The sequence below is a fragment of the Gekko japonicus genome, unplaced genomic scaffold, assembly GCF_001447785.1.
Source record: "Gekko japonicus isolate JY-2015 unplaced genomic scaffold, Gekko_japonicus_V1.1 scaffold62, whole genome shotgun sequence".
Classification (NCBI taxonomy): domain Eukaryota; kingdom Metazoa; phylum Chordata; class Lepidosauria; order Squamata; family Gekkonidae; genus Gekko; species Gekko japonicus.
The window spans coordinates 1,164,451-1,182,098 of NW_015166419.1; the positions used below are offsets into that span (position 1 = coordinate 1,164,451).

The window sequence follows — 17,648 nt, forward strand, 5'->3', positions numbered from 1 at the left end:
TCAGCATGGGTTCTGTAAGGGAAGATCTTGTCTCACTAACCTGTTCGTGTTCTTTGAGGCAGTGAACAAACATGTGGACAAGGGGGACCCAATAGATGTTGTTTACTGTGACTTCCAGAAAGCTTTTGATAAAGTTTCTTATCAAAGGCTCCTAAGTAAGCTCAATAGTCACGGAATAAAAGGGCAAGTCCTTTTGTGGATCAAAAACTGGCTAATTAATAGGAAACAGAGAGTGAGTATAAATGGGCAATTTTCTTAGTGGAGAGTGGTAAGCAGTGGGGTACCACAGGGATCAGTACTCAGCCCGATGTTTTTTTTAACTTGTTTATTAATGATTTGGAGTTGGGAATAAGCAGTGAAGTGGCTAAATTTACAGATGACACAAAGTTGTTCAGGGTGGTGAGAACCAGGGAGGATTGTGAGGCACTCCAAAGGGATCTGTCAGGGATGGGTAAGTGGACATCAACGTGGCAAATGGAGTTCAATGTGACCAAGTGCAAAGTGATGCACATTGGAACCAAAACTCCTAACTATAAATACACGTTGATGGGGTATGAACTAGCAGAGACTGACCAAGAGAGAGATCTTGGAGTCGTAGTAGATAACTCACTGAAAATGTCGAGACAGTGTGTGACTGCAATAAAAAAGGCCAACGCTATGCTGGGGATTATTAGGAAGGGAATTGAAAACAAATCAGCCAGTATCAAAATGCCCCTGTATAAATCAATGGTGCAACCTCATTTGGAGTACTGTGTGCAGTTCTGGTCACCACACCTCAAAAAGGATATTATAGCATTGGAAAAAGTGCAGAAAAGGGCAACTAGAAAGATAAAAGGGTTGGAACACATTCCCTATGAAGAAAGGTTAAAGCACTTGGGGCTCTTTGGCTTGGAGAAACGACGGCTGAGGGGTGACATGATCGAGGTTTATAAGATTATGCATGGGATAGAGCAGGTAGAGAAAGAAGTACTTTTCGTGGGCACTCAATGAAATTGCTGAGCAGTCGGGTTAGAACAGATAAAAGGAAGTCCTTCTTCACCCAAAGAGTGATTAACACATGGAATTCACTGCCCCAGGAGGTGGTGGCGGCTACAAGCATGGACGGCTTCAAGAGGGAACTGGATAAACATATGGAGCAGAAGTCCATCATTGGCTATTAGCCACAAGGTATAGATAGGGACTCTGGGGCAAGTGATGCTCTGTCATCTTGGTGCTTGGGGGGGTCAACAGTGGAAGGGCTTCTAATGTCCTGGCCCCACTGGTGGACCTCCTGATGGCACTGGTATTTCTGGCCACTGTGTGATACAGAGTGTTGGACTGGATGGGCCATTCGCCTGATCCAACATTGGCTTCTCTTATGTTCTTATGTCCCTGTAGAGCTCCTGCCAAGCCAATGTATCCTGAGAGTTCCCAGCGGAAGCTTAGAATCTGAAACACATGGAAGCCATTATTGAATTTTTATATTTGCTTATTGTTACTTTTTGTTTGTATTTTGTTGTTGTAAATAATCAAGTTTGGCGATATAAATATAATTATCAGGTTTTTTTTAAGGTAGCTGTTTAACTGAAAATTCTTTTGATCAATTGATAATTCTACACTTAATAGTAATTTAGCATGTTGCTCACAAGATTTTTTACTGTGATTTTAGGGGAAGGGTAGCAGTGATGGAAACGGAGATGAGCACCGCCTCCTAGAGTTGGATTTGACTGGCTTTTGAGCAAGGGAAACCTTTACTTTTAGCAGTGATATACAGATCTTAAAAATGACTGTGTGAATCAGTATGCTGGATCCAAGCTTCAGGACAATGGGCTTTGGGATGGCCTAACACTGAATAATGAACACTGCAGTTGCGAGTAGAGCAACCGCCCATTCCTGGGAAACTGCTCCCGTTGTCCAGGTCACTCACTGAACTGTATTGCAGCTCTCAAGCCTGCTGAATCAAAACCAGTTTCTCAGGGGAGTTTACTAATGAACATTCCTGTGTCTGCAGATTTCACACGAGGCCCTTTCTGGGCTTCGTAACTGGACGGCTCCAGCTTCCCCAATGAGCATGATGCTTGCCCAGCAATTCAAGGCCTTCCTCCCATCAAAGAATAAACTAGAACTGGGTGATCCTTGGTGGATAATTCCCAGTGAATTAAACATCTTTACTGGATACCTTCCCAATAATCGTTTTTACCCTCCAGCTCCTAAGGGTAAAGAGGTAAAGCTCTCTGTTTATTATTAAACAACAAGCAGTTCTATTATTTTATTTATTTAATGTATTTTATCCAGTTTTACTCCCCAGTGGGCCCCCAAAGTGGCTTACAGAAAAAAATTACAAACAGAATATAAAAACAAGCAAACGTGAGAAAGTAAACCAAGACATCCTTGGCTGACGTTCACCAGGTTAATCCAGCCGGTCAAGGCCATGGGCAAAGAGCCCTTTGGCTCATGTCCCAAGCATGCCCAAGCTGGAAACACATGCAGTGGGAGAGCGAAAATGTTGCAAGCTGGCAGCTGTCTTCCCTCAGTTCCCCCTCCTGCTACAAGTGTGCCTGTGCTCTATTTCAGGAAGGCTTTAAAGGTAGGTCAGTATGAGTATTCCCAGTCTGAAACATTGGTTGGGGTGTCTGATAAATGGCACACTTGAGTAGCACCTAATTCTGTTCTTCAGGATCTCCGTTTAGATGGCAGGGGGCTTTGTTAAATCCTGGACTCTGAATAGTTGGTTTTTGGTTTGAGGGCAGGAAAAGGGTACCTGCCTCGTATGTAATATTCTGAGCACAGTGCTCTCGAAATTGGAGTCCAGGAGAAATATTGTGAATCAATGCAGCCGGAGAGAAAAGCTCAGTGGGGAACGAGCAGATCAATTTCTAAGCCTTGGCTGGAAATATTGGCTATGGTGTCTTAAAGTCCACCGGCACTTCTATTACTGTAAAAAATATTCAAGACAAGGCCATAAATTATTGACGGCAGCCAAGAAAACAGTGAAGACGGCCCTCCTTTTAATCAGTTCCAAGATGCTAATTATTGAACCCGGCTTTGGCAGAGAATAGATTTCCAGCTCTTAGGTTCACTGACTGCCTCAAGTGCTATGATCTTCTTTCCACAGATCATCGTTCACAAGCTCTTGAGTATGTTCCATCAGCGGCCATTTGTGAAAACCCGCTTTGCTCCTCAGGGGGCAGTCGCTTGCATTCAGGCAGTGGCTGAGTTCTACTACAAGATAGCCTTCAGGTAAAGTCCCATGCTGGTGGGGAGAGAAGGGGGGGGGAGTTGCAATCAACATAAAGTGCTGCAAATGTATTCCTTTGTGAGAGTTTTCACTTGCTTCTCTCTAAAATTTACTCAGCAACGTTATCTTTTTAAAAATTATTATTATTATCCTCATCATCATTTCACTGAATATAAAGTCAACAAGCAATGGCGACACATTAAAGTAACAAAGTGATGATAACACAGTAACAAGATCTACATAGCATGAAACACGGGAGATATTACTACGACAGTATAGTCAATATATTAATATTACAGTAAATAGAACATCAGAATTACAACCAGATACAAGGTTCAAAATTGATTCAGAATGGTATACTTAACGATACAGCTAGTAAGTTTCATTTAGTATTGCGTGAATAATCGGTGTAAGGTTAAATAAAACTAATATCAAAACTGAGGTGTGTACCACGACTAAACCAAATGTGTGTTGTGAGGTTATAGAGTATGCAAATTGAGGAAGTTAGCTCACAGAAAAAAGAGATAAAACAACCACAAAACATTTCACTCTATTGCCATCGTTCTATACAGTGCCAGTCTCGGTTCCGGGAGAACCAGGTATCCACTCTGTCGGAGAAGCTGACTGGGTGACCTCGAGCCACTCACTCTCTCTCAATCCTACCGACCTTACAAGATGCTTGTTGTGAGGATAAAATGGAAAAGGGACAGAAAGGGTGTTGCAAGCCACTTTTGAGTCCTTATTTGGGAGAACAGTGGAATCTAAATAAATAACACCGCCGGAGACCCATTTTGTACTGTAACTTCAATGCCAGATGACTTTAGACGCCCCGACTTCCAGAGAAAGGCCCACCTGAATAATTTGGCTTTGTACATCCTTCAAGAGGTCAGGAGTGTAGGGAGGATTCCTGACTTCCGCAGGAGGGCCTTTTTTCTAGGTTATGTCCATTAGTGTGTGGAGGCTGCAGAGGTGGCAGGCACGGGCCCATTCTGAATCTAGCATTTGCTCTGTTGTTTTACCAAACCCGCACTGGAACAGAAAAAGCTGTGGCTCAAAATCACATTCAAATACCCAGGCCAATGCCGTACTGACTGCAGAGTTACTCCTGAATGGCCATAAAATGGCCATAAATCTATGCAGACAGCTACCATAAAACTGAGAGATCAAATGAAGGGAAAGCAGCAGGCAGTCTGGACATTGCCATAAAATCCAACAATCAATCAAAGTGAAAGTGGCATGCAATGTAGAGGGGAATTTCTGTTCCAATGTGGGTTTGGTAAAACAGTGGAGCGAGTGCCAGAGGCAGAATGGGCCAATGTTCTCACCTGTCTGCAAGAGGGAATTTTTCATAAAACCTCACTCCACACAGTGGGACTGTTGCAACAAAAGAATTAGTCCTGCAGACAGCTGAGTCGCAGGCATGAAGGGCTCTATAGGTAATAACCAGCACCTTGACCTGAACTAGGAAGCTGGCAGGCACCCAGTGAAGCATTTTCAGGGCATGTGTAATATGTGAATGGCGGGCTGCTCCAGCTAGTAGTCAAGCTATATTTTGCACTAGCTGAAGTTTCTGGGCTGTCTTCAATAGCACCCCATGTAGACTGGATTACAGTACTCCATCCCTGAGACTACTAAATTCTTTTATCAATTTGGGGGCGGGGAGGAAAAAAAAGTACAGCAGGTGGAAGAATCTTTTCCATGACCCTAGGGTATTCTGCTTTGTTCAGAAGGAATGGCTGAGGGTCTAATGCTGTAGGGGCAAAATGGTTCCCAGGTGTGTAGGATTGCATTGAAAGAGGAGGTGGGCCCAGAATAGTTAGGGTGAGCTACAGCATGTGTGCTTGGGAATGGGAGTGGGGTGGGAATGAAATGAGCCCAGGGATGCTGGCTAACAGTGGCTAGCTTGCATAGCTGCAGTGCCTTCCTCAGGAGGACTCAACAAGTCACAGAACCTGGCTAGGCTCATTTCTCCCTGTGGTGTGTGAAACACAACAGCTGTTGTGCATCAGTCTTAGCGGTTTGACATTCCTGGCGCATGCCCTTAGAAGGCCGGGTCCCAGTCTAGACTATGTGACGCAACAGTATCAGTGGCCTCCTGAACTGTGAGTCTCTTCATGGCGTTTCATGGAATAGAAACCACAGGCCGGTGCTGCAGGAGCGAGAACGTCCCCCCCCCCATGCCTTTAGGTGGCATCAAAGTTCCCATGTGTTGTTCCTTGAAGCTTATAGTGATCTGCCATTGCCTGATGGGGGGGAGCTGGGTGGATTGCACACTTGCTTTCATAAAAATGTCTCACTAGGGAAAGTAAAGGTTTCCCTTGCTCGAAAGCCAGTCAAATCCGACTCTAGGGAGCGGTGCTCATCTCTGTTTCCAAGCCAAAGAGCCAGCGCTGTCTGAAGTCTTCTCCAAGGCGCACGAACTTAAGCAACTAGTTAAAGTTACTTAACAGGAGCAATTGCCAGAACAAAGTTTTAGTCCAGTGGCACCTTTAAGACCAACAAAGTTTTATTCAAGGTGTGAGCTTTCGTGTGCATGCACACTTCCTCAGACAAAGTCTGTGCTTTCTGTCATGTAATAATTGAGCAGCAATCTTGTTTGGTGAGTTCCCCATCCCACCTTTGAAAATAAACTGCAGCCCAACCTAATTTCGACATTACTGTCATGGTGAGATGGCATGGTCAGCCATGCCAATGCATTGACAATGTCTGAAGCTTCCTATCCTCGTGGGCTGCTTGGGTCATGCGTCCAGAACCCCTCTTCTGTCCAGGCCCCTGGATGCTGACATGGGCAGTCCTCCCAAGATCCAAATGACTGAGGTGTGAATTTCAGGGGTGATCAATGCGGTGGTGCTTCAGTGACAACCAGTCATTCTTGTGTGGCACCCAAGTTAGACTGTTGCAGCGAAAATAGACAGAAGCCAAGCAATGTTCCCTCTAAGCCGTGGAGTCTTGTGAGCAAAAATCCTACTTTGTGAGCTACTGGCATTACAGTTGTGAGCAAGCGATTTGGCTACTACATAAATTAGTTTCCTCTAGAGCCATCCTTCCTGAGCTGAGACAAAAATGTGTGAGCTGGAGGCTAAAAAATGGTGAGCTAGCTCACACTCACTCAGCTTAGAGGGAACACTGATTAGCCAAGTGGTACCTTAAAAGACTAACACAGTGTACTCAGTGTATGCTTTTTTGAGTCAAAGGAACTCTGTCATCTTCCTTGAGAACATTCTAGGCATAAAGCTTCTCTCCCATCCACTGCCATGTGCTAGCCAAATGGCAGGCCAGAGCATTGTCATGGTGACACCGTTCAAACATAGGAATGATGGCATAAAGATGGGTGCATAGCCTGCTTCCAGGATGAAGTCCCAGGTCTTGAGACCAGCTGTGGAGGAAGCTGCTGCCTTGGCAGCACAAACCTGCAGGGTTTCAAAGCGAGGGCATGCTAGTAGAAGCAAAGTACATGGGGCTCTTGAATAAGGTCCAGCATAAAACCCTCACATAGTTACGTCCCACCCAGACCTGTCATCCATCTTCAAAAGCAACAACACACTAATTACAGCTGTCAGTCACATGTTTTGACACCATGCACTCAGCGCCATTGCCCTTGTTAGAGAGCACCTTGGCTGATTCTTGTCTCTTGCCCAGGATCCATGCTGAATTCCAGCTCAATGAGCCTCCAGATTTTCCCTTCTGGTTTTCTCCTGCCCAGTTCACTGGCTACATCATCCTCTCCAAAGACTCCTCCCATGTTCGGGAATTCAAGCTGGCTGTTCCTAACAACAGGTAAGGGGAAGCGTCTGTCAGCTGGCCAGAGTAGGGATGTGTATTCGGATATTCCTGAGCCAAAAAATATATCCAAAAAATACCTTACTGGTATTTTCTGGATATCAAAGATTTTTCAGGGTACCAAAAAATGGGTCCTGAAAAACCATGGAAATGTTTAGGATCACCTGGGCATATGGGAAGCTGGTGTTTGCAGGCACCCCCAGGGCTTTCCCTCCCCGGGGGGGGGGGCTTGCCAGGCTGCTTTAGGTAAGATTCTGTGTGCTTTATTTTTGTTTTTTGTTTTTTAAAGTTAATTCTCTGGTGGTCCTGGGAGTGGGGCAGTCCTTACTCTTGGGAATAGGCTCCTCCTCTAGAACAGGGTCGGTTTCCTCAGTTCAATCCAGGAAGGGGAGGAGCCTGTCCCCTGGGAACATCCCAGTCTCACCGGCCCTGCTGCTTGAGCAGGACGTGTTTCACAGGTGCTCTGTAGAGCACAGCGATCCAGGAATGAGAAGAAGACTAGAGAGAGAAGGGGAAAGACTCTCCCTCTTCATTATTTCGAGCCGCGATCAGCGGCAGACTGCAATGGAAGCCGACAGCGCTGGGAGATCCCCAGCAGCCAAGGCTGTGTACGCAGACTCCCACCGGGCCCAGCCTGCGGCTGGAAGTCCCCTCCCCAACCAACGCACATCAGGGGAAGCAGTTGAGTCTGCAAGGAGACTGGGGCGTCACCGCAGATCCAGCAATCTCCCCGGTCTCGGATGACCCAGCGTGCGGAGGAACAGACAAGCTGGGAGCCTCTAGCCCTCGCCAGAATCATGGTAAGCCCTCGCGGGGCAAAAAACTTAGACTGGAGGCAAAGGAGGGCAGGGTGGTAGACTGGGGGAAAACTCCAAGCAAACCCCCAAGCTATCCAGGGAGGAAGAAGGGAAAATTGATTTCTGGGGCTTCCAACCTCCCCAAGCTGGGACAGGCTGGAGTGGATTAAAGAACCCCCCCCCCCACTCTCTTGTTTCCCCTCAGGGGAAAAGTTCCCATGGAACAGACAGGGAGCTAAAAGGCCCAGGGAAGGCCATAGAAGGGCGGGGAAAATGGCGGTAGCCATATTGGTTCTCTGAACCTTCATGGTAGACTTACTTTCGCTTTTACTCCAAGTGAATAGAAAATTACTGCCAAGTCAGTAGGGTTGCCAGGTCTTACCTTCATTCCGGCGGGGGAGTCCCAGCCCGTCTCCAGGACATCCTCAGAGCGCACGCACTGCAATGATGTCACCCGGAAGTGACGTCATTGCATCGAGCACGTTGGGGGTGAGGCCCCTATCATTCGAGGGAAAAACATAGTCTTCCCTCTAATGATAGAGCGCCCCCCCCCACAACGTGCCTGGCGCAATGACGTCACCTCCAGGTGATATCATCGCGCCGGGCATGTCCCCGTGATCCCAGCACTTTGGGGGTGGGGTCCCCCCCCCGGCGGCTGGATCCGGGCCAGCGGGTAAGGGGGCCATTGAGCGGACAAAACCCCGCCCCCCGGGGGACCTGTCAACCCTACAAGTCAGACCTGCCAGTTCCCTGTGTCCAGACCTGGATAGCCCAGGCTAGTTTGATCTGTTGGAGGTCTCAGAAGCTAAGCACAGTTAGCCCTGGTTAGTACTTGGATGGGAGACCACCAAGGAAGTCCAGGGTCACGACACTGAGGCAGGGAATGGTACCAGGCTAGATGGCCCAGGCTAGTCCCGTTGATCGGATCTTAGAAGTTGAGCAGGGTTAGCCCTGGTTGGTTCTCCACCTCTGACTGTCTCTTGCCTTGAAAACCCTATGGGACTGCCGCTTGATAGCACTGCCACCACCTCCACAGATTTTTTTTTTTGGGGGGGGGTACACTTAGTAAGTCAGATCTATTCAGATGATAAGCCTCACAGTCCTCACAAGACTCTGTGGAGAACCAGGAGACAGAGGCAGCAAGGATAGCCCAAGCCAGCCTGAGCTCATCAAATAAGCACGTTCGGCCCTGGTCAGAATTTGGATGGGAGACCACCAAACAGTACCAGAGGCGTGACACAGAGGCAGGCAAGGCCAACCATCTCTGAACATCTCCTGCTTTGACAACCCCAAGGGGTCACCATAAGTCGGCTGCGACTTGATGGCTGCAAAAAGTCCAGGAAGGACTCAGACTCCCCAGTCCCATCCTCAGATAGGGCAGAATGGGAATGGTCAGAGAGTACCAACAGGGAGTAGTACCAACAGTACAGTCTTGGCTATTCCCTCAAGAGCCATACATGAGATTGCTTTCCAAGTACTTAGAAGTTCCTCCAGACCTAAGGAAAATGATGATCTTGACTCAGAACTTCTGGTGGAATCTGGCCAGATGATGTACAAACGGGCAGTACCACAAGCAGGGATGCCAGCCCTGACCTGGATGGCCCAGGCTCGACCACGCTTGTCAGATCTCGGAATTTAAGCAGGGTCAGTCCTGGTTAGTACTTGGATGGGAGACAACCAAGGAAGTCCAGGGTTGCTAGGCTGAGGCAGGCAACGGCAAGCCTCCTCTGTTCCTCTAAGTACCCACAGCTTTTTATGGTAGGATGAAAGCAGAGTGGGAACACCCTTCCAAGCTAAAAGCTAACCATCAGGTGTTTTTTCCAAGCTTTATTCCCTGATACCAGAGGCTACCAAGAGGCTCAAGGTGCCAGTGGTGGACGAACCCGGGATTAGCTTGACCTCCAACTCACTTCTACCTATGGATGCAGATAGGCTGCCCAAGACCCCAGTGATAGGTGATTTGTGCAAGCCTTACGCAAAGACGTTGAAGTCTCAGCCTGCTCCATCAGGACGCCAACAGCAGGCTCAGTGTTTGCCAGGGTGGCACATTCTTGGGCATCAGGACTAGTCTCAGCTGATAGCGGAGTCCCAAAAGAACTTGAAGACCATGATTGTGGTGGATGCTTCACTGGACATCCTGCAGCAGTTAGCTAGAGCTATGGCATGTAGTGTAGCAGCCAGAAGGAACACGTGGCTCAAAATTGTGATGGAGAGTTGGGGACTCTGTGGCACAGGCTAAAGCAGGGGTGTCGAACTTATTTGTTAGGGCCAGATCTGACATAAATGAGACCTTGTTGGGCCAGGCCATGTGTGTCATAAAATGTAATGCCAGGTAGCGGAGATATAAATTTTATAAAGGACACAAACACAAAGGGTTGTGTTTTTTTTACTTAAAATAAAAACATGCTTAAAACATTAGCACTCTTGCAATATTGTTTATTTAACAGTGTCTGATAACTGACACCTCTTTCTCTGAATTATTGCATCAAAATGTCCGTCCTGTTGCAATCTTGAGTATGCTGTTCAGGTGTGTATCTGTAAGCTGCAAACCTACGATGACACAGCAGCAGCAGAACTGAAAGAAGAAGCAGAAGACAGGCTGTTCCACTGCAGGCCTGATAGAAGCCCTCCGGGGGCCTGATCTGGCCCCTGGTCCGCATGTTTGACACCCCTGGGCTAAAGTGACGGCAGTTCCCTTCAAGGGCATAAACGTTTTCAGAGATGGACTCAACAGATATCTTATTGAAGATAAAGACATGTTCTACCTTTAAAAAATAAAATAAAAGACCTGTTGTGATTCCAAAAGGATATCATGCCCAGAGCCAAAGAAGAATAGGGATGCCTGGGAAATCTTGGACCTAAAATAGCTAAACAACTGCATCAGGTCTAGAAAATTCAGGATGAAAACTCTAAACATTCTTGGCAGATCTTCAAGCAAAGGATTTCCTGTCCTCCATTCATCTATAGGAGGACTATTTACACGTCTCAATTCAAGAGGCTCACCACAGGTTCCTACGTTTTGCATATGATGGGAAACACTTTTGGTACCAGCGCTGCCTTTTGGCCTGAAGTAATTCCGAAGGCGGTTCACCAAGGTCATGGTGGACATTGTAACGCATCTGAGACTTCAGGGAGTGTCGCTGTCACCATCTCTAGATGACATCCTGGTCAAGGCACCTTCTTACCAGCAGAGTGGGGAGGCATCAGAGATGGCAGTGATTTTTTTTATTTTTGAGGGACCAAGCCTTCGTGGTGAACATGGAGAAGGGCAATCTAAATGCCTCTCAATCATGGGTACACCTGGGGGTACAGATAGGCACAACGAAGGACAGGGTTTTTCTATCTCGGGAGAGACGACACAACATACAACTTCTGACCATAGACAGGCTGAAAAAATGCAAGATAGTGGGGATGGTACTGGCCAATCTTCTGAGCATGACGGTGTCATGCCATGAAGTGCTTCAATGGTCAAGGCTCCAGGCCCGACCTCTACAGACATTTTCCCCTTACCTTACCAGGATGTGGTGGTCAGCTAGGGCTACAAGCTGGAACAGTTGCCAAAACAACTTTAGCATCAGCTGCAGTGGTGGCTGGAACCCTCTTGTTTCCAATGGGGATCCCCAATCTGAAATCTAAAGAGGGTACTGATGGCCATAGATGTGAGTCTGCCAGGGTGGGGAACCCACTCTCAAGGGACAATGACACAAGGGGTTTGGCCCTCACTGAGGATAAAATTTTTAGAACTCAGAATTCTCCAAGATACTAACAGGTCATCACATTCTAGTCCAGACAGATAATATGATGACAAAGGCATAAGGAACCAGATTTCGGACCTTACATGCAGAAGCGAGCGACCTGATCAGATGGGCGAAGTTCCAGCTACAGTCATTGGAGGTGGTCCAGCTGGCAGGCCAGGACAGTGCATCATTGACAGACTGGCTTAGCAGATGGAGATTAGACCAGTCCGTATGGATACTCTGCAAGTTGGCGTTTCAACAGGTCTGCAGAAGGTACAGGATGATGGAAATGGACTTCTTTACCACGGACCAGAATCATCAAGTTCCGCAATTCATATCCAGAGTTAAAAATCAGCAGGCAGCAGGAACAGATGTTCTCAACTGCTGCTGGCTGCAGCGATGGCTGTACACATTCCAACTGACTTAATTGCGTCACAAGGTGATTCAGAAGCTGTTGGAACAGAAGGCAGAATGAGTGCCGATAGCACCCCTTTGGCCACAAAGAGCTTGGTTCCAGGATCTGAAGAGGTTGTTGACCGTGGAACTGTGGTGCCTACCACTGGGAAAGGACTTATTGACACTAGGATCAGCACAACATCCTCACCCAGCCATCCTAAATCTAACAGCCTTGAGGTCAAGTGGAAACAGCTAGAAGGGTTGGGTTACCAACAGGGTGACAGACACCGTGTTAGTTTTCTAGGAAGGATTCCACAAATAGGGTGTATAACACAACCTGGGGTGTTCTTCACTCTTGGTGTTCAGAACATGATTGGGAACCATTAAATGTGTCAGTTAGAGGTGTCTTAGCTTCCTCCAAGATGGTTTGGATAGAGTGCTAAATGTGAGTACATTAAAGTGACAGGTGGCACCCATATTGGCAGTGATGGGGGCTAGGAAGGGAAGTCCCTTCAATTGCCATCTATACGTTAAGAGATTCCTAAGGAGTTACTACATGGTTCAAACCACCACAAGTGCAGAGGTTTTCTGACTTGGAACCCACATAGGGTCCTGAGACCATTGTGTAGAGAACCTTTGAACCCATGGAGTCATATCCTGTCAAGGAATTAACATTTGAGACCTTGTTTTTTAGTGGGCATCACATCAACTAGGTGTGTGTTGGAACTGAGGACCCTGCTGAGCACACCCCATAAACCAGAAGCTGAATTTCCCACCCTGGGGCACACTACTATTTTATGTCCCAAGAGTAAGGACTGCCCCACTCCCAGGACCACCAGAGAATGGAAGATTTGTTTTCACTTACCATGAAGCTTCCTTTCTTGATGGTCAGGGAGTGGTGCTTCTGGAGGTTTTTTTGGGATGTAGAAACTGGATGAGTGTTTACGAAGTTTCTCTGAGATGGTAAAACAAAAAAATTGTGAGTTAATCAGGTGAGAGAATGACAGAAGGTTTCAACCTTGGTCTACATTTGCCGGAGGGACATGAAGTTAAAAGGCTGGTTGCCCCAAAAATCGAGTTTCACTATGATGGGGAGAAGTGTTTTTCTTTTCCTTAGTGTGATGGTGGGGGGTGCATGGCTTGGAGACGACTGGGATGTTCCCAGGGGACAGGCCCCTCCCCTTCCTGGACTGATCTGAGGAAACTGACCCTGTTCCGGAGGAGGAGCCTATTCCCAAGAGTAAGGACTGCTCCACTCCCAGACCACCGAGAAAGGATGCTTCACGATAAGTGAATACAAATCTTCCATTCCTTGCTGGAGTTGGTTGGTGTCAGGTGGGGGGTAGATTCTTGCATTTTACATAGAGTTTCTAATATTTTTATGTATGTTGAGATTCTCGTGTTTTATGTAGGTTCAAATTGTTATATTCCATGCAGTTGCAGATTCTCATGTTACATAGGTTCATATTCTCATGTTTTATGTAGGTTCAGGTTTTCCCATGTTACATTGAGGCTTAGCAATAGCTTCCAATAGCATTCCTATGGGGGAGATTCTCAGGTTTTAAATTTTTCATGGAGGAGGACACCTGGGGGCACCCTGAAGAAGAAGAAGAGATTGGATTTATGCCCCACCCTTCACTACCCAAAGGAGTCTCAGAGCGGCTTACAAACCCCTTTCCCTTCCCCTCCCCACAACAGACACCCTGTGAGGTAGGTGGGGCTGAGAGAGCTCTGACAGAAACTGCTCTTTTTCAAGGACAGCTCTTATCAGAACTGTGGCTTGCCCAGGGTCATCCAGCAGGTGCAAGTGGAGGAATGGGGAATCAAACCCGGTTCTCCCAGATTAGAGTCCTTGCACTTAACCACTGCACCAAACTGGCTCTTGTTCAGGGGCGCATAGAATTGGACCCCTTGGTCTAATTGACTTGAAATTTGGGGATTATTTAAAGGACAGGCACCAATAGCTGCCGTACAATTTGGTGCCAATACCTTTAAAAACACCCCCAACCACCTGGAAAGATTCCCCATAGGAAATATTGGAACTGAAAAACATCATAAACCCGAAAGAAAACTCGGATCCAAATAGCATACCAGTATTTGGAAACTAGGAATACTGATATTTTTTTGGCTCCAGTATATCTTGATCTGAAAAATACAGATGTTGTTTTTGCTGTACACTCTAGGCCAGAATCAAGCACAAGAAAGTCTCCATTTAAGCAATATATGCAAGCATGATAGGTTGTATTGGTTTGCTTAGCCTAAGTACAGAATCTAAGATTTAGTTACACATGTTGTTCGCTTCTGGAATCAGATCAGGTCCGCTCTCACTTCACTTAGAAGCAGGCTTAAAGCTTCCCTTTTCAGTGTAAAGCACTTGTGTTGAATGTTTGTTTTTCACTGTACTGGTTTTTCTCTCTAGGTCTCTTAACGTAGACATGGAATGGCTATATGGGGCTCGAGAGAGCAGCAACATGGAGGTGGATATAGGATACCTCCCTCAGGTCTGTAACCAGGCGGTCATTTGGGCTTAGACATGTAAAACTTCTGGAAATGTTGAAGCCATGGAAGAACTAAGTGGTGTTTTAAAAACAACAACAGAAACAGAAGTGGAGGGGGGAAGTTGAAATATGCAATACTTCCTATGAAACTTCTTTCATTGATTTAAGAAAATAACATGCCTTATTTATAATTTAGTATATAGAAGTATACTTTTGAATTCTGTCAGCATGCCAAAAATAGTGCAAATGTCTTCATTTTCTACAAGAAAATTTTATGCTGGGTTTTAATAGCTTTTCACTTGTTATATTTTTTAACTATGATTTATTTTGTAAACTGGATCCAGTAGGCTCCCTGGAGAGGTGGCATAATTTTTTTCTGAATAAGTAGATAAAATAAATTGCGTGTACGACTGCAAACTGATTTACCCTATGCTAGATATTTGCCGTCTGAGAGATAGGAAAAATACAAGTTGAAGGTAGAAAATGAACAAGGAAGTGTATTGCTTAGATTGAAGCTCTCTCATACAGTCACAATAGATAGGACTGCTGGCATATAATATGCTGTCAGCACAAGTTTTTGCTTTTTTCCTTATCAGTGACTGATATGGCCCCCATTTTAGACTAGATGAGAACAGGATACCCAAATATGAAAATTCCTTCACTTGTTGGATTTCTTCTCCATTCAGCATCCATCTGAACACTGAAGGATTAATTGTGGGGGTGTTTATTTTCTGGTAGTTTATTTTCAGGCCTTCCTTAATACAATATTCAGAGGAAAAAATTAATGATGTCTGCATACCAGCTCTTGTCCAAGAGAGCAGAGCAGTATCATCAACATAAAGCAGAACAGGATTACTACAGTTAGCCAAATAGGATGGATGACAACATAAGAACATGAGAGACGCCAATGTTGGATCAGGCCAAAGGCCCATCCAGTCCGACACTCTGTGTCACACAGTGGCCAGAAATACCAAGTGCCATCAGGAGGTCCACCAGTGGGGCCAGGACATTAGAAGCCCTCTCACTGTTGACCCCCCCCCACGCACCAAGAAGACAGAGCATCACTTTCCCCAGAGTCCCTATCTATACCTTGTGGCTAATAGCCACTGATGGACCTCTGCTCCATATGCTTATCTAATTCCCTTTTGAAGCCGTCCATGCTTGTAGCACCCACCACTTCCTGTGGCAGTGAATCACTCTTTGGGTGAAGAAGTACTTCCTTTTATCCGTTCTAACCCGACCGCTCTGCAGTTTCATGGAGTGCCCACGAGTTCTTGTATTGTGAGAAAGGGAGAAAAGTACCTCTTTCTTTACCTGCTCTTTCCCATGCATAATCTTATAAACCTCGATCATGTCACCCCTCAGTCGTCTTTTCTCCAAGCTAAAGAGCCCTAAGCGCTTTAACCTTTCCTCATAGGGAAAGTGTTCCAACCCTTTTATCATTCGAGTTGCCCTTTTCTGCACTTTTTCCAAAGCTATAATATCCTTTTTAAGGTGTGGTGCCCAGAACTGCACACAGTATTCCAAATGAGGTCTCACCATTGATTTATATAGGGGCATTATTATATTGGCTGATCTGTTTTCAATACCCTTCCTAATAATCCCCAGCATAGCATTGGCCTTCTTTATTGCAGTCACACACTGTCTCGACATTTTTAGTGAGTTATCCACTACAACTCCAAGATCTCTCTCTTGCTCAGTCTCTGCCAGTTCAGACCCCATCAATGTGTATTTATATTTAGGATTTTTGGCTCCAATGTGCATCACCTTGCACTTGGCCACATTGAACCCCATTTGCCATGTTGACGCCCACTTGCCCATCCTTGACAGATCCCTTTGGAGTGCCTCACAATCCTCACTGGTTTTCACCACCCTGAACAACTTCATAATCATCCGCTAATTTAGCTACTTCACTGCTTACTCCCAACTCCAAATCATTAATGAAAGCTCATTAAAGAAAATTGAAAGATCATTTATATATAGGTTAAGCAAAAATGGCATTCTGTTCAGCTGAGGCCTCTCCCCTCCCCAAACTCTGGCTTCCTTGGCAGGTTTTTTTCCCCGTTCTGGAAAGTGTTGCCTCAGCAAACCTGGCTTGGAGGTTAAGATTGTGGGTTTTGTCCCCTGAGGGAATCAATCGTTGTCTGACGAGAAGAGCAAAGACAGTACCTGTGTTCACCGGAGCGAAGCAACTGTCTTCTGAGGAAAGTTTTGGCAGGCACCACTTCCGTGGGCGGGACTCAGGCAACACAGCCAGTGGATAGGGACAGCTTCTGAGTGACACATCATGGAGCCAACTGATTTAGGAGCGTGTGGAATGTTCAGGAAGTGCCACGCTACTACTCAATTATATGTAAGGAGAAATTTCACCCAACAAGGCCCAGTTATCATTCAGTCCATGTGAAGTTGCAGTTAGCATATATACTGTGAATAGTAGTGTTAACTACTAAAACAAAATCCTGTGCTATAATTATTTCAGAATCAGGGGTGGACAATGCCACAGAAATTAGACATGCTGGCCCGCCTCAGGGACAGCCCAAAGGGACTTTTGATGCACTCTGAAAGAAAGCTAAATAGCCAGGAAAATATATCTCCTCCACCACCCAGTTTTCCTGAATAACTATAATATCAAAAGCACATAAGAGTGTCCTGGTAACCTTGGAAGACCAGCCTGCCTCTTTTCAGCTTAACCTTGTGGAAGGAGATAGACAAGCCAAGGGCTGGGTAATTTGGTCAACCTCTGTGGGTTAACAGAGTGGATTATGATGGTTGGTTCCAGGGGATCAGGAGGAATTCCCACTGTTTTTCTAGACAAGACATATGTAAATAACGCTTTATGTGGGGGGTGTTTCATGAGAGGAATTTTTAGCTGGGCAGGAATTAGTTTCCCTCATAGGGAATTAGTTTCCCTCATTGGGGCTGGGTTTCCAATATTAACAATTTGTTGTTCTTCTCTACAGGAATGAGGTGAACTGAACTACTCTTACCATTGCTTCCCTGGTTCTTAGTAAATAGCTTCAAATTTTCGTTAAGATTCTCTAGCCTGTCAGTGATGTTAATCTGTTCCACTTTTGGCAGGACATAAAAGGACTGCACTAGGTTGGAGTCTGCTCTATCTAATGGCTCATCGTTTAATAAGTTTGAACATGTGGGAGAGTTTTTTAGGGTCACTGTTCCTTATTATTCACGACTGAATTCCTAGTTGTTAGGATCAGGCTTGAAC

General features: G+C 46.0%; 1 protein-coding gene across 1 annotated transcript in view; it reads left to right on the top strand.

Annotated features, from left to right (window-relative positions):
* Window positions 1-17,648, top strand: part of SEPN1 (selenoprotein N, 1) — a 46,277-nt gene that overhangs the window by 17,257 nt on the left and 11,372 nt on the right. Inside the window, exons 4-7 of the mRNA XM_015411628.1 lie at window positions 1,991-2,203; window positions 3,095-3,219; window positions 6,857-6,994; window positions 14,347-14,428. Coding sequence (XP_015267114.1) covers window positions 1,991-2,203; window positions 3,095-3,219; window positions 6,857-6,994; window positions 14,347-14,428 — 558 coding nt within the window. The remainder of the gene's footprint in view (window positions 1-1,990; window positions 2,204-3,094; window positions 3,220-6,856; window positions 6,995-14,346; window positions 14,429-17,648) is intronic.